Source organism: Lissotriton vulgaris, chromosome 3_1 (assembly GCF_964263255.1).
Source record: "Lissotriton vulgaris chromosome 3_1, aLisVul1.2, whole genome shotgun sequence".
Taxonomy (NCBI): Eukaryota; Metazoa; Chordata; class Amphibia; order Caudata; family Salamandridae; genus Lissotriton; species Lissotriton vulgaris.
The window spans coordinates 2,055,435,042-2,055,462,936 of record NC_141689.1 but is presented as its reverse complement, the minus strand read 5'-3'; the positions used below and the strand labels follow the sequence as shown (position 1 = coordinate 2,055,462,936).

At 44.5% G+C, this 27,895-nt stretch overlaps 1 protein-coding gene across 5 annotated transcripts in view; it reads right to left on the bottom strand.

Moving 5' to 3' along the window:
* Positions 1-5,998: 5,998 nt before the first annotated feature.
* MTUS1 (microtubule associated scaffold protein 1) overlaps positions 5,999-27,895 on the bottom strand; it is a 1,045,260-nt gene continuing 1,023,363 nt past the window's right edge. For all 5 annotated transcript variants that reach the window (XM_086962577.1, XM_086962579.1, XM_086962578.1 and 2 more), the window contains 3 exons: positions 27,109-27,225; positions 20,750-20,847; positions 5,999-8,512 (listed from right to left, as the gene is read on the bottom strand). In XM_086962577.1, the coding sequence (XP_086818703.1) occupies positions 8,296-8,512; positions 20,750-20,847; positions 27,109-27,225 (432 nt within the window). In that variant the 3' untranslated portion in view covers positions 5,999-8,295. The remainder of the gene's footprint in view (positions 8,513-20,749; positions 20,848-27,108; positions 27,226-27,895) is intronic.

Here is a 27,895-nt window from a genome sequence, read left to right as displayed (position 1 = left end):
GCTATCTCTCTTTTTGTAGTTATCTCCTTGAAGTGTGTCATCTCCATTTTTCGCCCATCCTCCCTCCTTACCATCATGTGTAACTTTGTCTCGTGGAATGTCAGAGGTCTTGGTCACCCCGTTAAGCGTCAGAAGGTATTGTCTCATCTATCGAAATTTAATTCACAAGTTGTTTTTCTCCAGGAAACGCATTGTTCAGATGTTGAATCTCTTAAGCTGAAACGACATTGGGTGGGTCAGGTTGTGTTTTCTCCTGCTGTTAATAAAAAAGGGGGGTTGCTATTTTATTTCATAAAGCTTTAAATGTACAAATTGTTTCCTTTCAGAATGATGATGGACGCTGGACAATGGCTAAGGTGGTCATCCAGAACAAGACTCTGGTCTTGCTTAACATTTACGGCCCAGTAAGACCTGACCCCCATTCTGGAAAAAGATTACAATTCTTATTTCCTCAATTGATTGTCCAGATATTGTAATTGCTGGTGATTTTAACCAATGGTTAGACCCTTTCTCAGATAGACTCTCCTCTTCCAAATTTCAACCGGATAAGACTCATAAGAATTTCCAATCTGCCATTGCTGCCCGTCCTTTTTATGATTCATGGAAAATGTGTAATCCTGATTTGTTAGAATATACGTTCTTCTCGAATGTGCACTGTACCCGCTCAAGAATTGATTACATTCTGGTTAGTAAACCTCTGCTTCCATCTATCCAAAAATCGACAATTGGCTCCATTTTTATATCTGATCACGCTCCTGTTTACACCACACCCTTGACCTCTCCCCCTCATCTCCTCTAAATTTAATCGCTGGAAATGTAATGCTTTTCTCCTGTCTGACACTGTTTTTATGAAAGAAATTCAATTTTTTTTAATGAATTCTTATTTAATAACCCTTCTGACACTTCTATCTCCATTAATTGGGATGCTTTTAAGGCTGCCCTCAGGGCCCTTACTATATCTTATGTAGCCAAGAAAAAGAAACTCAATAGGCAAGAGTATGAAGAACAACAAAATTATCACTAATGAGGCATGTAATACCCTTCTTAAAATTAAATCCAAATTTCATGGTGGTCAGAATAAGGCGGGGAAAATGCTGGCAAATTATTAAAAAATTAAATCAGAACGTAAAACTTTTGGTCCTATTTTTAATGATTCTATCAATAAATTAGTCTCATTTGACGAGGATATTGCAGAAGTGTTTCATAACTATTATCAATCCTTGTACACTGACACACACCCTACGGATGAATCTTTGTCTTCCTTCTTCGATGGTCTCCCCAGTCCCCCGTCCCTTCCTAATGAGTTAGCCCTTCTAGAGAAGGACATCTCCATCCAGGAAATCACTCAGGCCATAAACTCCCTTTAAAAAGCTAAGGCACCCGGTCCTGATGGCCTACCTATTGAATTTTATTCCACCTTTCATACTTTTTTTGCACCAAAATTACTACAACTCTTAAACTCTTATTATAGCTGCTAAATCTTCTGGATCCTTTCTGGATGCGTTAATTATCATAATTCCTAAACCTGACAAAGATCACTCGCAATGTAAAAATTATCGCCCCATATCATTAATTAATTATGACTGCAAAACTTTCGCCAAAATTCTGGCTTCACGCCTTGATTCTGTTGTTCCCCGCCTCGTTAAAACCGACCAAGTGGGATTTGTGAAGGGTAGACTTGCTTCAGACAATGCTCGTATGTTTTCCAATGTTATTGCTCATTGCAAAAAACTTAAGGTCCCAATGGCATCTTTGTCTTTAGACGCCGAAAAGGCTTTTGACCGTATAAACTGGCAGTTTATGTTTCATACCCTACAATGGTTTGGTTTTGGTCCATCTTTCATTTCATTGGTTAAACTCCTGTATTCTTCTCCCAGTGCCAGTATTTTTGTTAATAATCAATTTTCTAGGTTTTTTTCTTTGTCTAGGGGCACAAGACAAGGATGTCCTCTCTCCCCTTTATTATTTATTTTATGTCTTGAACCCTTTCTAGAACGGATTCGCTCCAATTTTAGCATTGCTGGCTTTAAAATCTCGTCCACTGACACTAAATTATCTGCATATGCGGACGATGTTTTGGTCTATATGGCTGATCCCATCAACTCCCTACCACACTTTTTAGAGGAAGTGCGGTTGTATTCATCTGTCTCTGGTTATAAACTTCATTTATCTAAAACTGAGGTTTTGCCATTGAATCCTGTGTGCTATCAACATATGTTTAATAATACTGAATTTGCTTGGTGCCCTTCCAAAATTTAATACCTTGGCATATGGTTTTCCACTTCATTGGCTGATACAATCAAATTTACTCCCTTTCTAAGAAAATTCAAGCCCTCCTCTAACTCTGGTCCCCCTTATTTTTATCCTGGTGGGGTAGATTAGATACGATTAAAATGATGATTACTCATGTCCTTTATACCGTCTCCATGCTCCCTTTTAAAATCCCTATTTCTTATTTTTCCCGCATTAATTCCCTCTGTACCAAATTCTTATGGAACAACAAACATCCTCGTATTGCCCTATACAAGTTATCTCGTCCTAAAAATGAAGGTTGAGTCTGTTTTCCCAATTTTAGAATGTACCATTCAGCCTTTTTGAATAAACAATCCTTTTCATTAGCCTATGATTTTTCTGATAATCCTGTGCCTAGTTGGGTTTCTCTGGAACGTTCACTTCTAAAATATTTTTCATTCCAACATACTGTTTTTATGTCAAACTGCTCTTTTCTAGCCAAATACCCCATTTTAAAGTACTCCCAAACACTGCTTTATGATACTTTCTCCTCCAAACCTTCTCCCTTTCAGTGTTTCCTATCTTCTGTTGTGTGGTATAACAAGTTTCTTAAGTACAAAGGCAAATCGGTCTACTTCAAATATTGGAAGGAAAAGGATATTCTATTTGTACATCAATTTTTCACTGATAACTCCATAATTCCTTTCGAGGCGCTACAAACACTATACCATTTGCCTTCCACGTTATTTCCTGAATATATCATCATCACTTCTGCCATTAAATCACACTTATCCTCTCTCTCCTTACCTGATGTTTTTCCCCCTTACACTCCTACCACACAACTTTATCACTTATTCACAATTCAACAACCAAAGGCTGCTCTTGTTTATACAATTCTGGTATCAAGTGTTACGGATTGCCCTAAATCTCATACAGAGACTGCTTGAGAAGCTGATCTTGTCGTTTCCCTTCCTATTCAGCTGGGGGATCATTTATGGTCCAAATTGTTCAAAGTATCTGTTGCGCGCGAATTACTCAATCCCGGTTTTTCATATACCATAGCGTTGTTGTTACTCCTGTTAGTATTACCAAGTTTGCTCCCTCATCCTCCCCACTATGTTGGTCCTGTTCTAAAGAATTAGGTACACTTAAACATCAGTTATTTGAATGTCCCTATGTTTTATCCTTCTTGTAACACCTGGGGGTCTCGGGGTCGACACAGACACAGCAAAGCAGGACACGACAAGGCTCTCGGTTTGGTTATTTATTGTAGGATTTTCAATATACAGGAAAACAATAATGTAAATAGTTACTGGTAACCTCCAGCCGGTATACGTTACCCTGTCCTCTGCAAATACACCGGTCCCGACGTATGCCAACAGAGGGCAGAAACACTCGATGTGGCTCGAGGGGCCCGTGGAAACAGCAGTTTCTCACAGAGGAGTCAGGGAGACACCCAGCCGGGGTCTCTACCTGTAGGGAGCAGCCGCTCGACCTCTTCCTCTTCTACAACGGGACGCTGCTTCACCTCCTGGTGATGCGTCACCGTTGTCCAAACAATGCCAGATGCTGGTGACGAGAGCAGCCGCTCTATCGTCCTCAGAAATACTCTACAGCCGGTACGCGGCAAACACCTCCTGGTGTGCGTCACCGCTGGAGTTTCCCGTAGATAGGGGACAGGCTGGGAGCTTCGGCTCACACCAACCAGTCCTCGTATAGGCAAAACAAAGCCTCGCTAACTTGTGCAGCTGCGTGGTGGATTTGCCTCACAGTCTCAATGAAACAAACTTGGCTGCTGGGAGCCTCCGCTCAAACCAGCGTCTGCCCAGGTGTTGGATCCTGACTCCTCTGAGTCAGCGGCGGCAAAGTTTTCCGCGTCCGATATCACTGGCAGGCTTCCCGACTCGTCCGAGTCAGAAGCGGCAAGGAAGCGTTCCTGGCGGCTCACCTAGAAGAAACAGGGCGGACTAACAAAGAACGGCCCGGGGAGACTCTCTCGACCCACCTCCGTCTTTGTCCTTGGATCCTGCTGGGAAGTCTTCTCTCTGCGTGTGCTCAGGAACAGCTTGGTGGAAGGCCGTGTGGATACTAGAATATCCGACACCGTTCCTTCACCAAGTACCGCCTATATAGGCGTATTGTAATTGCGTTATGCAACCACTACTCAGAGTTGCATAACGCTCCTCCCGCTTTGCCTTCTGGGAGTTGTAGTCCGTTGAAGTCGCGGATGTCTTTGTCCCGACGGTGCAGGGATTTCCTGACACTTCTGGAAGGAGGTTTGGAATATTTGCATGTCATTGTTTCACTGCACCACCCCATTAACACTTAAATGTTTTCTTAGGTTCTCTTTCTACTGATATTGACATTGTTTCTTCTGCTAAATTACTGGACCTTTTTATCGCTCTCGCCTTTAAAGTTATTCTAGCTTGTTGGAAGGATAATTCTAACATTTCTGTACATACATGGTGGAATTTCATTTGTGATGAACATAGAATTGCTGTTGCTTCTTCTTCTTCTGTCCCCCTGAAAATCAAATCTGATCTCCTTTGGCTTCCTTTTACTACCGATCTCTCTCCCAAATCTCCTAGTTGATCGGCTCATTCCTATCCCCATAGGGTTAAATTCTTTCCTCTCTTCTTCTCTTTTCTTTTTTCTCCTGCTTTTCTTTCGTTTCTCTCCCTCTTGCCTTTTCCTCATTCCTTCCCCCTCTTTACCTTTTACATTTCAAAACTTCATATGTTTTTTGATTGATGTTCACGTTATTGCTCCAATCTGAATATGATTGGTCTATTGTTTTTCTTTTGCAAAAATGTAATAAAAATCTCTTAAACAAACAAAAAAAGACACCACAACTGTAATCTACAACAAAACACTGTAAAATGGGCAGGCGTTTGTCGAGGAAAAGAAACTTCTGATCTCCTAGTGAGTACACCCTCAACTAAAAACATTTAACAAGTTTGTTGCAGCACTTGGACGAAGCTGAACAAGTATTTTACATAAAAGGAGGCAAGGCAAGCACAGATAAATTAAGGTGAACCAAATGTTAGCAACCAGGCTGTGCATATATGCAACATGGATTTCGGCAACTCCAGTGGCCTTGGGAATCGCCCAAAACATTGGTTAATAAATAGGAAGCAGAGCTTTAACAAGTAAAGTTTTCTGATCTTAATAGCAAATTATATCAGCGTAATGTTTTGTTAACATTGGCAGGCACTGCTTTAATTTTACGACTCAATGGGAACAATATTTTTTATAAATAAAAATAAAATTATAGATAGTAGTGGAACACAGTGATTGCAAATACCAGGGAAATAGAAACGTGTGAATACATTTGACTTCACTTTTTAGACCCGCACCAGCGCCATTTGTAAATGGGTCCATCATATGAGGCCAGTGAGCTTTACACAAAACTATAGTCTGAAGGTAATTCGGCACTCCTTCACAGGAAACAGCAGTGGTATGAGTTACGTTAAGGTACATTCATAACCAGAAACATGTTGGAAAGTCGATTTTGTGGTAGGTGGATTTTGAGAATAAAGATGGCATAAGTGGAGGTTTATTCAAATGTGCTGCATGCTAGGGCATCCAAGTTGCACTTCATGAAAATAAAAACCTTAAAGGCAAATGCTTGTTAGAATTTTTTTTATATCCGTTGTAGTTCTTGGCTAACCAACAATCTAGAAACTTAAATGAAAATAAATTAAACAAGCTGTTTTGCAATACCGGGTTGTGAAGATCTAGAACATACTACTCAAAACACTAACGATTATTGCACCAATAAATTTATTTTCTTATCACATTATTTGAATATAATACACTTTCATAATTACAAACTTGAGCAACAATCACAAAGGTATTCCTTTTTTTTTTTTTTAACATACAGGGGTCTCTCACAAGCTTCAAACATTTGACGTCTCCATTTACACGTATGTTTAAAAGGGCTTTTAACAGGTTGTACTCACAGATTTAAAAATGCCCATCACTGCTTCCCATAGCAGAAAAAGTGTGCATGGAACGTGGAGGCCGCTCTCCTATTTGCAAGCCTCGCGGCAGTAGCTTTGGTCCACACCTTCAGCAGGGGCAGAAGTGATGAGGCAACATGACTGAGAGCAATTTGATAATTGAGTCTTTATTGCGAGAAAATATCCCGAGGCATTTAGGCCAAATCAAAAATAAGCACATGCACTCAACAAAAAAAGGTCAAATATACAAGCAAGACTACATTTCCAAATATGAAACATGTTGGCTTGACATGTCGATAGCTGTTGCATGGGATTGTGGAAATAAAGCAATGTTTCCTACTTCTCAGGAGAAACTATACACCTCTCCTCAAACAGCCATGCTGGTGCTATTAACAGCAAGTGCAATACAGTCAGTGCAGCATGTCTGGCCAGGTCTGCGCCGTAAAAAGGTTAGTGAAAAGAGAACGTACATGAAAATGTGATGCACATTTAGATGCATTTGTGGCAGTGGAAAAAGTCTGTACAAGGAAATGGGAAAAGGAAAAATACAAGGAAAACTAAATTTCTTGTAAAAACAAGTCAAGCTTACACTGAACAGAGCACAACCACCATTCTAGTATTCTGCAGTCGATTAATGATCACTAGCAAAGCTTTATTTTATTTTTTAAACTTGAGTGAATTTGTAACAGACTCCCTGGGACTATGTACATAAAGTTGCAGGTAGAGTAAAGGGGTGCACAGAATCTTGGCTGTGGCTCAAGTTACAGATAGCGAATGAGGACACCCATCAGAAATTATAACTCCTATAGAACAATGGCGCGCAATTTGAGCTGGTGCTGAGCATATTACTCCCATAATAATGATTTTTCTTTGTGATCGTTGTTTAGCCGTTCAGTGGAGGGGCCTTCCTCGGCAGCCACTTGACGAACATGAATGTTAACTGTAGAAAACTGAAACTAGATCATAGGCTTTTTTGAAACATCAAGAGTTAGATGAAGTGCCGTCAAAGAGAAGAACCTTTGTACATAAATTCAATTGTAATTCTCAGAATTGCAATACAGAGTTCATAGTCCATGTGTGTATCCTGGTCACATGCTTTAAATAATGATGGTCTTAGAAGAAAACGCCTCACAAATCGAAACTGATAATTTGTGTTGTATTAACTTACGCTTTTAAATTTTTTACTTAATGACTTAGAGCCAGTGCCTCATGTTTGCATGAGGCACTTATCTACTGTTTTCTTTTTGTATGGACCATGTGTTAAGGCGACCAAGTTCAATTGAATATTGAGCTCTTTCTAAACAATAATTATTTCTACAAGATCTGCTTTAAGAAGATGAGCACAGCAACTACTTCTCTTGTCGAAATGTTGCACATTTAGCTAGGAAACTGCAGAGCTGAACCTTCTTTTTAAGTGAGATATGCCACAGACAGTCCCTCACGCCAAACTTATTAGTAAACTTGGAGAACATTACTGATGGGTTAGAGAGGGTTACTAGGTTACCTTACATGGCTATCTGCTTTCTTCTTTCCTAAGAGGCAAGCGTCATCTTTGACTAGAAAAACAACCTGGAAACTTCAGGGATTCAAGAATACATCAAATAATATCTACAGCTCATTGCAAACAACAACACAAACCACACCCAGACGCACTAACCGGAACCCACCCCATGTGCACATCCATTCCACTCACACCACACTCCCCCGAAAAAGGTGTTTGTGATAAGGAAACAATATAAAGGTGGTGGTCTTTATCTACAAGCCCCTGAGCTTTGTTTTCCTAGTGTAGCTGTAGGTGAAAAGGCAATGTACGCAAGATTCAGTACATCTTGCCGCTTTGTAAGTGCTTCGTGCAACGTCCAGCGATTGCTTGTCCAACGGAAGCCATTTTCTCAGGGAATCTGAACAGTCGTGCTCCCTTTTTCAGTCTTTCTCCCATTTGTTCCAGTATCTTCCAGAACCCTTCACCCCGCCAACAGTTTCCAGTCATGTTTCCATATTTATATCGCAGCTAATATAGCTTTTGCTTCCGGTACAGTTACACGTAAATCTGCAGATCATCTCTGAAATGCTTTTAGGAAGTCTCTTGTTTCCTGTTGTGTCATCTCGGTGAAACCGTTGGGCTAGAAAAGGAGCCTGTACTCCTGGAGGACTGGAAAGGGATGGGCGGTGAAGTGGGCGATAGCTTTTTAGGGCTGCAGAGGTCACCATTGTGGAGTTTCCAAAGAAGCTCTTCGTTTTCCATTGACAGCCTCTTGTTCACTTTTGATTCTTTCTCAAGGGATTCCTGCAAAACAGCCTGTTCCGTAGAAAGTTGTCTAAAATAAAGCAAAAAAATAAAAAAACAACAACGTTAATGTGTATAAGAACCGTTCTTTCAATTGGACTGTAAGGATTGTTCTAAAATACAAATAATCCAAGCAAGAGTAGTTCTGGCTAAAGACAGCTGCACAGGTGCTAGTTCTACAAGGTAATAGTTGTCTGCACTCACCCTCTAACGGTCAAACTACTTCAAAACCATAAATACATTAAAACAGAAAAAAAAACACAGAAATGAGTGCCTCAAGAGTCCAACAATGATATATTGTACAGTTTCTCTCGGTTTCCTCTCCCCTCCTTTCACAAAGTATACATAGTTCAATGGTGTCAATATCCATGTACTCATATCAAAATAACATGGGAACCGTGGTATGAAGTCTCAATACAATTCTCTTGTTCGGCAGAATATGGTCAGTGACAGTGGTCTTGTGTTGTATTATCTGATCTGAGCTTAAAGAACCCAATGGGGTGTGAATATTAAGCTGTGATATTTATATATGGTCACCTGGTATTTCCCTACAACAATATAGGAGCAATACGAGTGTTCCAAGAATTTCGGGGGGAACTGATCCATTTAACACTTAGACTACAATGTGACATTGCTGTAAAGAAATACATTAACCCTGATGAAGTCCTCTCGGAGGACGAAACGCTCAGGCCAAGATGCTTCTTTGATGTGTTGAATAATAATAAAGAGAATTGTTTCGAGACTTCATATAATGGGTCCCATGTTATTTTGATATTGGAGAAGAGTACATTGATATTGACACCATTGAACTATGTGTACTTTGTGAAGGAAGGAGAGAAGGAACAAGCTCTACAATATAATTGTTGGACTCTTAAGGCACTCCCTTATATGTGTTTTTTCTGTTCTAAAATATGTTCTAAGCATTGCAAAAAAATACAGATACATTTGCTCTTAGCAGTGGCTAGAATGATAATTTCTTCAACTAAAAGTTGAACGTCAAACAAATACGATACGTGCAAATAGCATAAGGAGTCAACAATGAGGCACGTCAAAAATGAGCCTGAAGAGCTTGATCAACTGGTTTTAGGGAGAGAGAGTACCCCCATAACTGCTGCCAAAGTAGAACCAACCGAGAAAAGCTGTTCGATATTAAACATATCTACACACAAGAGGGGAGAGGGCCACAATAGTTTAAACTCTAATACCCCAGGCCCCCTAAGGCAACCAGTTAATCACACACAGGGGGTATATAGAGTACACAACTACAACAAAGGAAAATTCCTCAATTTGGAAAAACTGCCCTCACTCACATACCGAAGTATGTGACATGCTTCATCATAGGGCCTGCTACAAACGCCCTGGTGTAGCCACATCCAGCGATATTAAACATACTCACTGTATTGTTGGCTGCAGAGAAGTACCTTCCACATTCTAGAACTTTTAGGTCAGTTTCAGATTGCTTACAATATGCATACAGTAGGCTTGGGGTCTGAGCCCCCCTGGTTTTCTTCTACCAGCTTCTTTGAGTCATTGGTTTGAGACTTTGTAAGTCATGTCTTGGCTCAGCTCATAGGCCTATTCATTTCTCACTGATGTAATCCTTCTGCGTTCATTTGACTGTTTACCTTGAACTAGATAAAGAAATCCTGCTAGCTCTCTCCTATGTCTCTTACTCTAATGTACTAACAAACAAGTTACTTATCTGGTAATAGCTGCAGATTTCTAACCTTTGAATTCCCCAGGTGTCAGGCTGAATCTGGAAACTTTTGATTGAGCAATACCTGTTGCATGCGCCATCAGGTGGCTCCATTCAGCTCCGCGTGACGTCATTAGCGTCGGTTATGACGTTGCAATCACATACATAGGTGCCACCCAGGCACGTGGACGTCAGTACTTTTCCACGCCAGAAGCGCAGAGCCAACAAGTCGTCGACTTGATTGTGTGTCATAACTAGGGCCCTGAAAAAGGGAACAACCCTAGCCCTAACCAATAAGTCTGGTGAGCGGGGAGGCATAGGTGGGTCTGTAAGGAATCTGAAGCTAGATATCATCTCTACCAGATAATGCGTTACCGAGGGTAAGTAACTTGTTCATCTGATAGAGACTTCTAGCTGCAGATTCCTTACCTTTGAATAGATAGTCAAGCCATACCATCCTGGCGGTGGGCTGCAGACGAATGGAGTACACTAAGAATTCTTGCAAGACCGAACAGGCGAAATACCCATCCCAGCGGACCCGATTGCCCAGGCAGTAGTGTTTGATAAACATGTGCAAAGATGCTCACGTTGCTGCCTGGCAGATGTCCAGGAATGGGACACCCAGAGCCAACGCCGTGGTCGCAGCCTTTTTCCAGTGGAATGGCTCTTAATACCTCAGGGGGCTACTTGTTAGTCAGAGCATAGCAGATCTTAATGCAGAGAACGACCCAATAGAAAACGGTCCGTTTTTGCACTGCCTGACCTTTCTAAGCTCCCACGTACCCCACAAAGAGTTGGTCGTCTACACGGAACTCTTTTGAGCGGTCAAGGTTAGAACAACAACGCTCTTTTTGGTCCAGAAACTCCTCTTCCTTAGAGGGATCCGGAGGAGCAAAAAAGATGGAATGGGGTCACCACCTTCAGCAAGAATGAAGACTGGGTGCGAAGCACCACTTTATCTGCGAACAGCATCTTGTAGGGAGGCTTGGATAAAAGTGCCTGAAACTCCCTCACCCTCCGCACAGAGGTTTACAAGAAACAAAGAAGGTAGTCGGTCATAACACCACTCGGCCTCCTCTTTATGAATTTCTAGACCATATAGAACAACAACAACTAGCTATTTTCGGACGATACTGGTGTTAGTGTTTTGACAATGTGTTCAGGAGATCAGACCTGGTGTAACATGGCCGCTGTTTTCTCTCGTTTGGGAACTCCCTAGCCCTTTATCGATGTTTAGTCGGTGAAGTGAATAGCCCGGAACTGTCTCCGATGGGGATGGTCTCGCTCTTATTGGCGCAAATCCACCCCGTTATTAACATATATGGGGGCACTGCTGTATGTAAGCTCCAGGCGGGATACCATAAGAATCTTTGCCTGACAATAGACACGATGCCGAAATTACGGTGATTGTCCCGGGAATAGGTGAGTGGAGAGGATTTTTATCTTTACGCTGTCTGTCTTGTATACGGATTTCACAGATGGATGTTCCGAGTCACAGCCTTGGCTGCCAGTCCGTTTTAGAGTAATTATTTGATTTGATTTTGGACATGGGTTTATTGACTCCGATTGCTTTTTTTGTTTGTTTTGTTTTTTTCCTCCGGAGGGGCATATCATAGCCCTCGGTATTTCACTTCATTGACACGTAAGTGAATGCAAATGCTACTTACCAGTATGCATCTGTTCTTGGCATGTAGGGCTGCTGACATTCATATCTGTGCATAGATCGCCACCTAGTGTTGGGTCCGGATGATTGCACATTGTTGTCCTGGAAGAGTCTTCGAAGTATCACGAGATAGGTGGCTCCTCCCCTGGACTACAGTGCGCATGGGCATCGCCTCCATCCCCAGATTGTTTTTAGCCATTGGCAGAGATGGAGTGAAGAATGTGAGTGATGACCATGCTATGAGCATATGTATATATATGAATGACTACTGCAGCTGCTACAGGCGCCGGGGAGGAGGGTGGGCGATATGAATGTCAGCAGCCCTACATGCCAAGAACAGATGCATACTGGTAAGTAGCATTTGCAGTTCGAGGCATGTGGGCTGCTGAATTCATATCTGTGCATAGAATACATAGCAGTCCCTCCATTATCGGCGGCCGCCCGTGCCAGCTGCAGCGGTCTGAAAAAGTGTTTTTAGAACAGCTTGACCAACAGCTGCCTGCTGTTTGGAATGCACGTCTACACAGTAGTGCTTAGTGAAAGTATGTGTGGTAGACCATGTGGCTGCTCTACAGATATCTTCTAAGGGAATGTTACCTAGGAAAGCCATAGAGGCCCCCAACTTCCTGGTGGAGTGGGCCCTCGGTGGGATAGTTAGGGTGCGCTTAGCTTTAGCGTAACAGATCTGAATGCACTTTACTATCCACCTAGCAATCCCTGCTTTTGAGATAGCGTTTCCCTTGTGGTGTGTGGCAAAAGCAACAAAAAGCTGCTTGGTTTTGCGAAAATCTTTTGTCCTGTCTACATAATACATCAAGGCCCTCTTAACATCAAGGGTGTGGAGCATGCGCTCCGCCAGCGTCTCCGGGTTTTGGAAAAACACCGGCAATTCAATTGTCTGGTTTAAGTGGAATTGGGATACCACTTTGGGTAGGAATTTAGGGTTAGTGCGGAGCACCACCCTGTTAGCATGTACCTGGAAGAAAGGTTCTTGGATGGTGAGCGCCTGCAGCTCGCTAACCCTCCGTAGCGATGTGATTGCTACTAAGAACGCAACCTTCCAAGTCAGAAACTGAAGCTCACAAGAGTGCAGTGGCTCAAAGGGAGGACCCATCAGCCTCGTAAGAACCACATTGAGGTTCCATTCTGGAGCTGGTGGGGTCCTTGGTGGAATGACCCTTTTGAGTCCTTCCAGAAAGGCCTTGATAGCCGGGACCTTGAATAGTGACAGGTGTTGCCTATTTTGGAGGTATGCTGCCATAGCAGACAGGTGAATGCGGATGGAAGAGTATGCCAGATTGCATTGATACAGGTGGAAGAGATAGCAAATGATGTTTTGAATGGAAGCATCTAGAGGGTCAATATTGTGGTTAGCACAGTAGATGACAAATCTCTTCCATTTAGCCGCATAACAAGCTCTGGTAGTGGGCTTCCTTGCCTCCCGAATGATGTTCATGCAATCGGGAGGAAGATTGAGGTAGCCAAACTCTAGGACTTCAGGAGCCAGAAAGCCAGGTTGAGCTGTTGCGGATCTGGGTGCTGAATGTCGCCATGGCTCTGCGTCAGAAGGCTGGGAGTGAGATGAAGCCTTTGATGCGGCACCACGGACAGTTCTAGAAACGTGGTGTACCATGGTTGGCGAGCCCACGTTGGGGCAACCAGGATGAGAGTCATCGAGTGCTGCCTGAGCTTGCGTGCCACCAGCGGTATCAGAGGTGCTGGGGGAAAAGCGTACGCAAATCTGCCTGACCAGTTCATCCACATCGCATTGCCCTTTGACTGGGGGTGTGGGAATCTGGCGGCGAAGCTTTGGCATTTTGCGTTCTCCCTTGTTGCGAACAGGTCTATCTCTGGATGACCCCACTTTTGGAAGTACGGTTGGAGTACTGATGGATGTATCTCCCACTCGTGCATCTGATGGCTGTGCCTGCTGAGCAGATCCGCCATTTGATTGTCCTTGCCGGGGAGATGCTCTGCCATGAGGAAGATGTTCCTCTGAATGGCCCACTTCCACATGCTCTGAGCCAGATGAGACAGCTGTGGAGAGTGTGTGCCTCCCTGCTTCTGAATGTAGTACATGGCCGTCATGTTGTCCGTCCGGATCAACACGACTTTGTTGCACAGATGTACTTTGAACGCCTTCAAGGCCATGAAGATTGCCATCAGTTCCAACACATTGATGTGCATCTTCCTTTGCTGTAGTGTCCATAGTCCCTGCACTGTGTACTGGAGTACATGCGCTCCCCATCCCTGGAGAGAGGCGTCCGTCGTCAGGATAATCTGTGGGACAGGCTCTTGGAATGGTCGGCCCTTGCAAAGGTTGTGTGGATTCCACCAATGCAGAGAGTTGTATGCCCGACCGCTCACCAACACTAGGTCTGTCAGTTGCCCATGAGCCTGAGTCCACTGACGTGCAAGGCACTCCTGAAGCGGACGCATATGTAGTCTCGCGTGCGGGACAATGGAGATGCAGGAGGCCATCATGCCTATCAACTGCATGAACACCTTCGCTGGAAGCGAGTGTTGGGGTCTGAATCGTTGGATCAGCGCCTGGATACTGGCGATTCTCACCGAATTTGGCTGCGCGGTGGCTGCCAGAGTGTTGATCGTCGCGCCCAGGTACTGTCGCACGTGGGCGGGCTGGAGATGGGACTTTGGGTAGTTCAGAGAGAATCCCAGATCGTGCAGGAGATGAATGGTGCGTGACACGCGGTCTACGCACTGCTGTTCTGTCCTTGCTTGAATGAGCCAGTCGTCCAGGTAGGGAAAGACGTGGACGTGCTGGCGACGGAGATGCGCTGCCACAGTCGCTAGGCACTTGGTAAACACTCTCGGTGCCGTGGTGACCCCGAACGGCAGAACCTTGAACTGGTAATGCTGGTCTAAGATCGTGAATCTGAGATACTTCCTGTGGGAAGGATGCAGGGGGATATGAAAATAGGCATCTTTCAGATCCAGCGTAGCCAGGAAGTCCCCCTGTTGAAGCAGGGGAAGCACCTGCTGCAACGTGAGCATATGGAAGTGCTCCGAGAGGATGTACCAGTTCAGGGGCCTGAGGTCCAGGATCGGCCTGAGGGATCCGTCCTTCTTGGGAATCAGAAAATACAGGGAGTAAACCCCTGTTCCCCGCTCTTGCAATGGAACGAGCTCTATTGCCCCTTTTTGCAGCATGACAAGAACTTCTTGCTGCAACAAGGTCAAGTGCTCGCCTGACATAGGACGGCTCCTTGGGGGTATGTCCGGTGGAATGGACGTAAGTTCTAGACAGTACCCGTACTGGATAATAGACCTCACCCACCTGTCCGTGGTGATGTGTTTCCACGCCGGCAGGAACTGCTGGAGTCTCCCCCCGATCGGTGTTGCATGGTCGGGGGGCAGTGACAAGACGTCACTGTTTGTTGGTGGTGGTGGACCTGGAACTATTGTTTCCACGTCCCCTGCCCTTGACATTATTGCCTCTGTAACCACCTCGACCCTTGTTGTTATACGAGGCTTGGGTGTTACTTTTGTAATATTGGGTTGACTGGGACGCCTGTCCCCTTGAGGTGCCTCTGGAGTTTGAGCGGCGAAAGGAACCACTCCGAAACTGCTGACTTTGTAGAGCCCCCATAGACTTGGCAGTTTCCGTATCTTTTTTCATTTTCTCCAGTGTGGCATCCACCTCAGGGCCAAACAGGTGGTCAGGATTCACTGTTTGATTGAGGATCGTAGTTTGGATGTCGGGTTTGAACCCCGAAATTCTAAGCCAGGCATGGCGTCGAAGCAGCACACTGGTATTGATAGCCCTGGAGGCTGTGTCCGCCACATCCAGTGCACATTTGATGGATGCATTCGTAATGAGTTTACCCTCCTGAATGAGCATCTCCCCCGCCTCCTTGTATTGGTCAGGCAAGTGTTGCAGTATGGCCTCTAAGGTGTCATAATGGGCCCTATCATAACGTGCAAGTAATGCTTGGGTGTTAGATATTCTCCAGATATTAGCTGCCTGTGCCGCAATTCGTTTGCCTGAGGCCTCAAAGATTTTGGACTCTTTGTCCGGGGGAGGAACGTCACCAGTAGTTTGAGAGTTCGCCCTCTTCCGAGCGTTGGAAACAACCAAGGAGTCCAATGGCAAGTGTCCCTTGATATATGTAGGATCCGTGGGCGCTGCCTTATATTTCCTGTCGATGCGAGGGTTGACCACACGCGCTCGGGTGGGCTCCTTGAAAACCTCCGTTGCATGCTTCAGGACCCCCTTAAGCATCGGTAGCGTTTTGACAGTCTTTTCGGCTACCGAGAAGGTGTCGAACAAGAAGTCCACATCCACGGGGTACGAGTGGAGCTCGACGTCGTGGTTAGCAGCAGCTCTCTCTATCAGAGCATTGAAGGCCGCCGAGTCCTCAGACGGGGACGTCTTGGCCGCGAAAAGTTGAGTGTCCTGAGCAGACTGCGGGTCCTCCGCGTCGCCTCCGGCGGACCACGGTACGTGCTCCTCCTCCGGATCCGAGTACGCCGGATAGTTGTACTCGTCGCCTTCCTCGTCCGCATCGGCCGAAGCGGAATGCGTCGGCGAGTGACCTAGGGTTTGCGGGGACATAGGTTCCACCAAAGCCGGAGAGTCCTCAGAGTCCCTCTTGTTTTTGAGAGGAATCTTAAAGGGTTCCAACGTCGGCTCCGTCGTGATCTTCCGCTTGAGGAGCGACAGCTTTCCGGTGTTGGCGTCGATTATTACCGCACAACGTTCCTCTTCCGCAAGCGGCTGGAGACGCAGCTTCGACACCGCCAAGGCAGCCTTCGGCGTTAACACCTCCCTCGAGGGTCCGCCCTGTTTCGGTGCGAAGGCCTTCGGCGCCGACTTGGGCGGCAGGGTGAAACGGATAGGCGTTTGCTCCCTCGCAGGCTTAGTCGTCGGCTTCGGCGCACTGGTGTCCTGTGCGGGAACCACACTGGCCTTTCGAATCCGTTGCAAGGATTCCGCCACCTTCTTTGTCCAGGCCGGCGAGGGCTGGGCCGGTTCGAGCAACCCCTCACCTTCGAGAGCCTGTGCGCCGGCATGCACCGCCTTCGGGCCGACGCCCCCTGCCTATGCGCGTCGTCGCCCTGACGCTTCTTCGAAGCAGTCTGCGGGTCCGCGACCCCTTTCGGCGCCGACGCAGCCGTGTCGGAGGACTTCGCCTTCGGCGCCGACCCCGAGGGCTTCGGGTCGGCCATGTTGGCGTGGCTCTTCAAGTCGGCCATTTTGGTTTTCTTGGAAGTTGACACCTCCAGAACCTTCTTCACCTGCGCCACTTTCACTTTCGGTTTCGCATCCGAGGATGCGTGACCAGTCGGCTTCACTTTCGTTTTCTTCGACGTAAGTGATGGGTCATAAGTGTCCGTGACCGGGCCCGGAGGCGGGGACGTAGGACTCATAGTTAGATCTTGGGTAAGGCCCGAAGGCGATCCCTCGACCTGGGCCGTATGAAGGGGAACAACCCCTGAGTCAGTTTGGGGATGCTCTTCCTCCGAGCTATCTCCCATCGTGGTAAAAGTTTGTTCGTCGTCCCCTACCTCGTCGGTGACTTCGTCAAAGTTCTCCTCACCCGCGTCGTAGGCCTCTCCCTCGGATGCGGGATTAGAGTCCGAACCTTGCACGTCGTCTTCTCCCTCGACATATTCTTGGAAAATGTCGTCCGGCGGGGGCGCCGTGGCCGATAACCTAGCCTGGAGCCTATTGGCTCGACGAATCTTTAAAGTCTTCTTGCTCCTGAATTTCGAACACGCCATGCAGGTGTCCTCGCGGTGATCCGGCGACAAGCAGGTATTGCACACCGGGTGCACGTCGAGGTGCGAGTATTTAGAGTGACACAAAGGGCACTTCTTAAACGGAGTTCGCTCCATAGCAAGAGTGTAGTACAGGCCCTACCGCGCCGAAAGCACGTGGAAGGGCAGCAAGAGATCGGAGCTGAGAGTCATATAGAAACCCGTACGCAACTATACCGACGCCCAGCCTAAAGACCTTTTGGTCTCGAGTAGAAATTAAACAACTATCGGTTCCGACAGAGGGAACCGAAACACATCCGAACCCAATGGCGGAAAAAAACAATCTGGGGATGGAGGCGATGCCCATGCGCACTGTAGTCCAGGGGAGGAGCCACCTATCTCGTGATACTTCGAAGACTCTTCCAGGACAACAATGTGCAATCATCCGGACCCAACACTAGGTGGCGATCTATGCACAGATATGAATTCAGCAGCCCACATGCCTCGAACTGGTTTTTTAAAGGGCCGGGTGTACATTTTAATTATGGGCATTAACCCATGCATACCAATTCGAAAGTGAGACATTATTTTTCCTCATTTTGACATCTGCATGACTGGACCAATGTATTTTATATCCTATATGCTCCAGAAGTGCCCTGATGCAATGTTTTAAAGGTGATAGGGTCAGTATTGTAGTCTATCACAATTGCGTTTCCCATCGAAGATAACAAGCTGTTTTTTTGTTTCTGGCTTTTCTTTACTACTAGGAGTACATACGAAGATACAGATCATATACGGTCCACATCCTGATGGTCACATGTGTTACAGTTGTATATTATTGTAAACTTCTATATTAATGTTCGCAGCATTTGCAGCCTCAAATAAGTTACAATCGGGAGTATTTAAGGATACGACTGTGGGACAACTAGCAATAACGACACTCTTGCAAAGCAATACAATATCTTTGTCTCATATCTTGACTATTGGGTTACCATAACTTGAATGAAACATTGTCATTGGTAATTAAATAGAATTTTGCTGAATGTATCTATCTGGACAGGCTTCCTGTGAGTGGCCATATTGTTTTTGTGAATTATAAACTGGTTACACTATTATTAATAGTGTTGTAAATTTTGGGGAGTGACGAGGTACAATTTTTCTGTTAAGCTCCGTACAGATGTTATTGCCATTATAAAGCTGTCTTGATGGTAAGCAGTCGGAGGGGACATTTATTCAACAGTTTGAAAGGCGCACATATGAGAAACGTGAGGACCACTGAGGTACAACAAAAAGCGTAGATGAAAATATATGTATAAACCATTTTAAGAATCTATTTACAACAGGAGATTTAAACAAAGAGGGTTGGTCTAGCAGCTGCAAGAAAGCGGACAGAGCAGAAAGATAACCCTTAAGCATACCCAACACAGAGCCCTGCTGGGCAAGGGTAAGAATAAAAAGAAGAATAGTAGATAAAGAGGGTCAATAGACATTTATGTACAATATTTTACAAATGTTTGCCAACAGCAGGCGCATACCATCTTAGTCGAGGGATGCCTTGCCACCAAGATGCGCTCACAGACTTCAGGAGGAAGGTAAAAAGCTACCAACTGTCGCTGCTCAAATCTCCCCACATGGAGGTGGAGAGTTGACAGGTTCGGTGAAGCACCCTCCCCTGCTGCCCCGAAGGGGCAGCCTTGCTTGGAGAATCGATGCCCATTTACAAAAATTCTGGATGCTAGACTCCCCTTGCCAAGTCCGAAACCACAAAAATGCCTTGGGCCTTGTCGCTCTTGATCTTCTTGAGAACCCTAGGCAGAAGTCATATGGGGGGGAATAGACAGATAATGGGTAACCCAATAAACCCTTGTAGGTATGGGCAATAAGTAATTCAGAACAGGGAAGCTACAAGGGATTTAGTTTGTTCACTAGGTAGAATAAATTAAGTGGCATAAATCACTCAAGTTAGTTCAGGGGAATCTAACTAATGTGTATTCATAGAATAACAATTTTAATTAATAAAAGAACAATCAATGTTGAAAAGGAAACAAGAACACACGGGCTAATAATCAGGTCAAAGAAATATTTATATAGAATTAATCACAAAATTATATAATGGGGAATCAAAAACAGAGACAAAAATGATTGGGCACAGTGGCGTTATGGACAGATGTACGCATAAGTCAGCAAATCAGTACATAGCCGGAGTGGAGAGATCCGACTTAGTCATCGGTGATAAGGGTGGGGCTGGTGGGGGAGCATACACAAGCAGTACGCCGGGGAAGCATATGCAAGCAGGATGCCGGGGGAGCATATGTGCGCAGGACGCAGAGGAGCATATGTGCGCAGGACGGCGGGGGAGCATACGTGAGCAAAACGGCGGGGGAGCATACGTGAGCAGGACGGCGGGGGAGCATACGTGAGCAGGACGGCGGGGAAGCATACGTGAGCAGGACGGCGGGGGAGCATACGTGAGCAGGACGGCGGGGGAGCATACGTGAGCAGGACGGCGGGGGAGCATACGTGAGCAGGACGCCGGGGGAGCATACGTGAGCAGGACGCCAGGGGAGCATAGGTGAGCAGGACGCCGGGTGGGGCATAGGTGAGCAGGACGCCGGGTGGGGCATAGGTGAGCAGGACGCCTGGTGGGGCATAGGTGAGCAGGACGCCGGGGGGGCATAGTTGAGCAGGACACCGGGGGAGCATAGGTGAGCAGAACGCCGGGGGAGCATACGCGAGCAGAACGCCGGGGGAGCATAAGCTAAAAGGACACCGGGGGAGCATAGGTGAGCAGGACACCGGGGGAGCATAGGTGAGCAGGACACCGGAGGAGCATAGGTGAGCAGGACACCGGGGGAGCATACGTGATAGGTATACATACTGCCCAAGAGCAAATAAACAAACAAATATGGCACATAACTAATCCTGCACCAAATGAAATATTGCACTGCATGAAGAGCAAAATGTACTCTCACGTAACAAAATGGCCAGAATTCCTGCACCATGAAATAAAGAACCTTAATTATTTTATTCCTGCACCATGAAATAAAGAACCTTAATGATTGCGCATAAGAGCAATGTGGCCTTCGCTCTACAATAATTATTTTCTATTTTACGTGCTACACCAGTTATTTACACAGCCAGGGATGAATATTTAGAGGAAAATATTAGTGACGTTGGTAATAATTTACCTCGACAGTGCCATGTGCCTGTCCATTCTGGCTTTCAGATCCTCATTCTCCTGTGAACACTTCTTTAATTTTTCGTATAAGGTTGCATTGTTGTCCACCTACGAGAAATAGAATATTGACAGTGACCACATTTGTCATTTCTTACCTTACTAATTCAAGTGAAAATACGACCCAGAAACGCTTTCTACAATGCAGTCCGCCAAATGCCTTACTGACACATAATTTTACCCATTTTTGTCTTGCACCTTTCGCAATTTTTAACATGCTTCCCTTCTGTTCCCCACCTCCAGTTGCAAGAGTGATGAGGTCAGTACCCAAAACCATGACCAAATCCTGAAAAATTGATAAAATACACATGGAGGAGAATCTTTTAATCCTTGGTGTAAGACAAGAAACTGAGCAGGCAGATACGACTGTTTTCAGAATCAAATTAAGAAAATATATTTAAAAAAGGGTATTACACAAGTTATGCCAAGGAATCGAAGGTCTAATAAATGTAGATGGGTCTACTTTTTAACTCTACTTGACTCTAGTCATGTGTTCGTGCCGCATATAACACCACGTGCCTTGCCTATTTCTCACTCATGGCCCCCCACTAGCAATCTACATTCAAAGATGACCTGCACCCTGAACTCTTGGGACAGTCACTTAAATAACCAGTACTGGCAACTTGCTGAATTCCTTATAGCAGGTCCTCTTAAAGGAAGTTCTCTACAACATCACTAAGTCAATGCTTGCATAGTTAATTCAGGACTGGTTGAACTTCCAGTTTGCACACTGGACCATCACGAAGGCCTGCTGAGCTTCCTCACTCTTACCTCTTCTGCTGAAAAACTGGAAGGGTCAAGTGAGGTGCACATACTGCCCTCCTCTCACATCTGCTTCCTTTCACGTGTGCCGTATGAAGATACGTTACTTCCCATCACATTACAATCTAAGACCTCAGCCGGCCTATTCAGCCCCTCGCTACCACCTGCCGATGATCACCCTGCTAATTTGAAACACAATTTCTTTTTGCGGCACATTATGACAGTCAGAGGCACCCCTAAGCCTTCCTAAATTGGCACCATCCAATACATCACCATAACAACGTGGTACTCCAATAACCAAACAACAAACCTCTAGTGGCACCATAGAGGAACTAGGAGACTCAGTCACTTCAAAGTGCAACCGAGTTCCGAAATGTCCAATGACCCTTCCCCTCCACCTAGCTGGCAAAGCAAAAAACAATTGGTTTAATGTCCAGGACCACCTCAAACACTACTCCACAGCATCTCAGAGGGGATTTTGAACCTCAGATATCAAGCACTTCAAGAAGGGCTGGGCTCGAAGTTGCTCCCATCAGAACGTCATCACAATCCAACCCGTGGGAAGATATCTAGTTACCTGTGTTCTATACTAATCAAAGTGCATGGCTTTCCTAAGGTTGTTGCTACATTGTGTGTTTTGTCCATAAATACTGCCCTAAACTCACTCAAGTCTGCAACCTTCATCTAGGTGAAGGCCATATGAAGATCTGGTGTCTAGCACTACATCTCGAGCCTGGTTAACGGAGGCATGGCACCTACTGCTAGGTCTTCAAATACAACCCTCCACATCAACAATTTGTCAAAAGATGCAGCAATGGTGTGGGAAGAAACTCTAGAACATACCTGCTTACACCTCAAGTGTATGAAGAAAGTAAGCAGAAGCAGCACAAATCTTGGGGTGCACACTTAGATTTAGATAGAACACCTTCACCCACAAGCTCCAGGGGAAGCAAGCATCCACATGGAAGATGGAGTTGAGAGATGAACTGACTGGAGCAGGACATATAAAGTCCGACATCTCTTACTGTCTTCGGATGTAGACCACAGATGAATGATGGAGGTGATTTAAAGGAGGGAAGATTTAACAGTAGCTTCGGAGCTTAGAGCAAACAAAAAACTACTTTTACAAAATCTGAAGAGTATGGACCAGACAGAAGCATGGCTGGGCAATAGAAGGTGTTTGAAATCTATTGCCCTGTATGCACTGCTCCCTCAGACAAGAGAGAACTGTACATCCCATCAAAACTCAAAAATCATAAAAATGTTACCAGACCTGCAGGTCCAGTGACTAGAATAAGCCACTGGGCCTAACCGTAATACGCTTGATTATGTGACCCTGGGCAAATATTTTATTTCACTGAACTGCTATTTTCTTCATTATCACATAGGAGAGTACAGTAGATTAAAGCATGTCTACTGTACAAAAAACTATTGATTGATTAAATATACAAAACTATGACTCCATTTATAATATAACTGCAGTCAACATACAAGGTACATATGACTTGCCTAAAAATTCACTAACTGCACTGTGATCGGCACGGGCAGGAATATTTCTCAGTTCATGTTTAAAAACTATCACTTATAATAAATATATAAGTAAAGCATGATGGCTGTGGTAGCGCGGTCATTTGCAGTCAGCACATCTGAAATGGCCACAACATTTCTCACCGATTGGCAGTTTTACTAATAAAACTATATAGTGCACAAACAATGTTTGGAAATAGGATTTCTATATATATTTATTTGTTGCACATCATCAAGTAAAGGGTTCCGATTTGTTTTAATTCTATTAAAATCTTTGTTTCCATCATACTTCTGAATTACAAAAATAATTTGCTTTTTTAATTTCGGATATATTTTGAAATATTTGTACTTCCATTTACTAGTATGTACATGTTGTAAAAACTGTCATCCTACATCCTTTTGTTTCATATCGATTGTCAAACAGCTCACTTAGCAAAATCCTCTAACTGCAGTCAGAGAAAAAACACCAATTTCCAGGATAAAATAAGTAGCAATACACAAAAAGACATAAGCTGATTTTGACCTGTCTTTCTGCAGACAGCAAATTTGTCACGATAAAAACAAGATGTAAAGGAATTTGTATTGCTAATTCACTTACTGAATGAACATAAGTTCATTGCAAGCTCAAGTTCACTAGCCAGAACTAGAACCGACCAGTAGGCCCTAAAAACAGCTTGCCCTGATAACATCTGACTCACAATAGCGAGTGGGTAAGTAGATTTTTCAACGCCTGCCGAAACAATTAGGTCTGTCGGCACCATGTGGCTAGTTCGCCTTTCATTGCTCTGAACAAACAAAAGTTTAAAGAATCATTTGTAAGACTACACGAGATGGCTTGGGAGGTCACCATTTTTTCAGGGGCTGTGTGACATGACGATGAAAAGGTAGCATTGCTGTTTTGAGTAAATGATAAAGGCAACAGGACATCCTCTACCCTAGCAAGACCTCCAACTCGAAATTTCATTATGAGCATTCAAAAGAATGAGAACCTCTCCTTTCTTATCCTAGGACGGTTGACTATCGAGTCAAGGGGCGGTAGTGGTGGCCTCCTGGCAAAGAATAGGGATTTACAGTAAAATATTTTGCCTATTAATCACTGCTTCAGGAAAGCCCTAAAACAGGGAAAAAAGATTTTGCATGTGTACGACAACCTTCTTATTTTCAATTTACAGGACTACCTCGTTGATGGGAAACAACTGGAGGATGCGGGTATTGGTGCTCCCAGAGTGATGGGAAAACCAATAAAAGATAATTTTTGGGCATTACAGGGCCCAAAAACAAATCAAACGGGTAGGGGTTGCCTAGCTAATGCGGTTTGTTTGCTGACGCACACAGTTATGCCTAGTGAGCATAACAGAGATGTTGGCCTGTCTTCAGGTGTGGGTCTAGTTAACACCAATAGCTTCTCTCTGGCCATGTTTCAGTGCTGGTTAGTCCGTCCAAAAGGTAATAATGGTGTAAGAGTCCCTTTGCCTCAAGCTGTTTCAGAACAGGAAGAGCCACAGAAGGCTAATCACAGAGTGCAAGTAAAATGAACTGGACATAACGGGGCTGCAACAGGTTAATATGTTTTTAGGTCTTTTGCTTTGATCGTTATTACATACATTATATATCTATAGGACCCCTCATCCAGCCCTCTTCATTGACATTTTTCCTCCACTCATTACACTACAGTGCTGACCAAGTGCCCAGCATAGGCAGTTGGTCAGCACACTTAAGCCATTGGCTAATTTCACAATGAGTGACAGCATTCTGCTTTTTCTAAAAGAGCACATCCACACACAAAATAAGCGTTATTCAGTGCCATGGATTACTTTGCAATGTGTGCTTTTTGAGATTTAAAAAATATTTACACTCATAGTAAAAAAAAATTAAATTGGTAAGGGAACCGGCTGCTTCAATAATAATACGTACTTGAAAAAAACATGACAAAATAAAAGAACCATTGATAAATCCCCCAAAAAATGGCAGCCAACTTCAGACCTATTGGATTGGCCAATGCTTGTTTTTTTTAAAGTGCATGGCTCTGGGGAGAATAGGCTTCACACCAGGTCTGATAAACTTGGCAATGATACCAGACTCACGCCGTCAAATTTCAGAATGTGTGCTCAATACACAATTTGCCTCCTATTTTATTTATTGCGTTTTGTATAGTGCCAACTAGACCCAAAGGTTTCGGAGCAATTTACAGAGATATCACAGCAGCAATAACATGAGATACATATGGAGTAAATAAAAATACACAGTGACACTTTAAAAAAAAAATAGAATACAATATATAGCTCTGTGAAGCGCTCCAACACCCTCAGGTCCAGTCTGCGCCTCGGATGGAATATGCCCACATTCTTTATTTACATTACAGAAAGTAGTGCTTTCATTCGAAGAGGTACAAAATGTCAAGTAAATGGAAAGTGGTATGGACTGCTAACATCAGAATGGAACAGGACAGGTAGAAGGTTGAAATTGACACAGGGGTCTGGGAGGCATAACTGCCAGTTCAACTAGCTTTTCTGTGTGTGTAACCGGTCAACACCAGCACGGAAAGGGCTCTAGTGAGAGAAGCACACAGGGCAAAGGGTGTGAATGCAGTTTCACCAATGACTCTAGGGATGGGCTAAAACCCGATCTATTGGTTCAAGGGGTTCCGGCGGGTAGAATGCGCTCCATGCTTACACGCACAGACAACGGGGGAGATAATTCACCCCAAATATAGCTGTGAAGCCATGTCTTAGTCTCCATCTATGATGGCTGTGGTTGTAGCAGCAATTTTCACTCCACATTCTACTACAATGAATGAAAGAATGATGGCGCGATTACAACACTCCTAAAACCCAGATCCTTTAAGTGCTAGAATCGCGCCCTCACACAACTTTACAGAAAGTGGAAAGTTAAAAACCTTCGGGCTGAAGAGCCTACTGACATATTTGTAGCTATCAGTGGATCCAAGGATGGCTAGCGGCTCCACAATTTGAGAAAAGGCCCGATTCCCAACCCAGCTCTCCGAAGCCAAGGATGGCGGCATATGCGGGTTCAACAGAACTCATGACAGACTGGGGTAAACGGTGCACATGTCAATACAACATAACTAGCTGCGTCCTTAAAATCTTGCATCTGTGAACGAGTTGCTGCATAAACGTCACACGGTTTAACACGCATTAGCAATGAATTACTGCTCATCTGCTCAGAGCACACTGCAGCATACTTTCCTATATACTAATGTGGCTGCAGAATGTATTGCATTGTCACTATATCGGAGTCATTTAAAGATGAGCACCCATTGCTTACCAGACAGCAGCCGTGGACCAAAAGCCACACTTGGCGCCAAAATGTACAGTTCTACTAGCAACTAACGTCGAGGAAGAAAGAACGACATTATAGTTGATACTGTATTTCACCATCCCTGGTCACTCTTAAGAAGGACCAGCACTGCTGTATCTTTGCAGTAGCCTCCATCAGCAAGGAAATAAAAGAGACAGTGCACCGGTGCCAGGTTTAAAAACATGCTCTCAGGTCGAAACGACGGATCCTTCCAGACTACAGCAAGCCACACTGCTTTAATAATTTAAAAAGCATGCGTGTGTATTTTTAGATCTAACTACACATGACAGTCCAAATGGCATCTGGATAAGGGAGGGCGAGCAGCGTGTGCTGGTTGGGCATCTTCACTGTAAATCAAACTCTGATGGCTAAATCTGCAAAGCAGCGTCCGGAGGGAGTCCATTTCCGACCAGATTCAATTATGTATGACATGCTGCTCCATGCACAGGAAATAATGCAGACTATGCCATTCCACTCACAGCCGGGCGCGGCATATGATTCAAGCAAATTAAAGTTGTCAGATAAATGAGCACTTAGACACAGGTCTAAAATCACATACAATGTGACCTTGAGAAGAACCTGTGTAGATCCGTAGGTAATAAATGCTGCCCGCGTCACCTGCTGAAACCGCAGGATTGACTGACGCCTTTCAGTTTGAATCACCACAGACACTGTTCAACATTACATGAGGAAAGGCATGCTTACCAATTTTTCAACCTGCATCAACTTTTTGTCTTGCTGATGTAGTTTTTCATTCTTGATCTCCATCACGGCCTTCAAACTTTCCAGCTCCTGCTCCAAGTACATAATATGAGGATTTTTCTGGAAAAAAAAGTTTTAAGAATGTGTTAATGGTTCTGCAACAAAAGACATTTCTACAAGAAAAATACACTTGGGATCCTGATGGTAAAGAACACATGGTATATAGCTGCAGCACGTCCATTAACGCCTTGTGTCACAATCATTAACTCCTCAAGTGCTGAGGCTTTCCCTTCCTCTCCCCAGTGCGGACCCTTTAAAAATAATTTTTGGGGCAGTTGGTACTTAAGTCGTCATAACGTTTCTTCTACACAACTAAGCAGGCCACATGTGTATCCTTTTCCCCACCATATGTTGGAGATTATAAAAGAACCCAGAGTTTGGCGATTTCCCGGGAGAGGACTAAGAAAATAGCACCAAATGCAGCAATTTATGCTTTGTAAAGTGGCAAAAACTTCTATGCAAGAAAGCTTCCCCCCCCCCCTCAAAATGGCAACGGTTGTGCTAAGATCACCCTCTTCCCAGCTTTGAAGAACAGGTAGAACTGTACAAAGAAAATTATTGCAGTTTTTGCAATGGTAGCCTACTTTTTCTTATTGTTTGCGATTTCTACCTAAATGCAGTTTGTGCTGAAAAAAGAGTGAATCCCAAGTGGAACCCAAAAAAGCGTAACAAAATTCAGCATAGGGTCCTTTGTGTAGACTGCTCATGGGTTTCCCAAACTAACTAATTA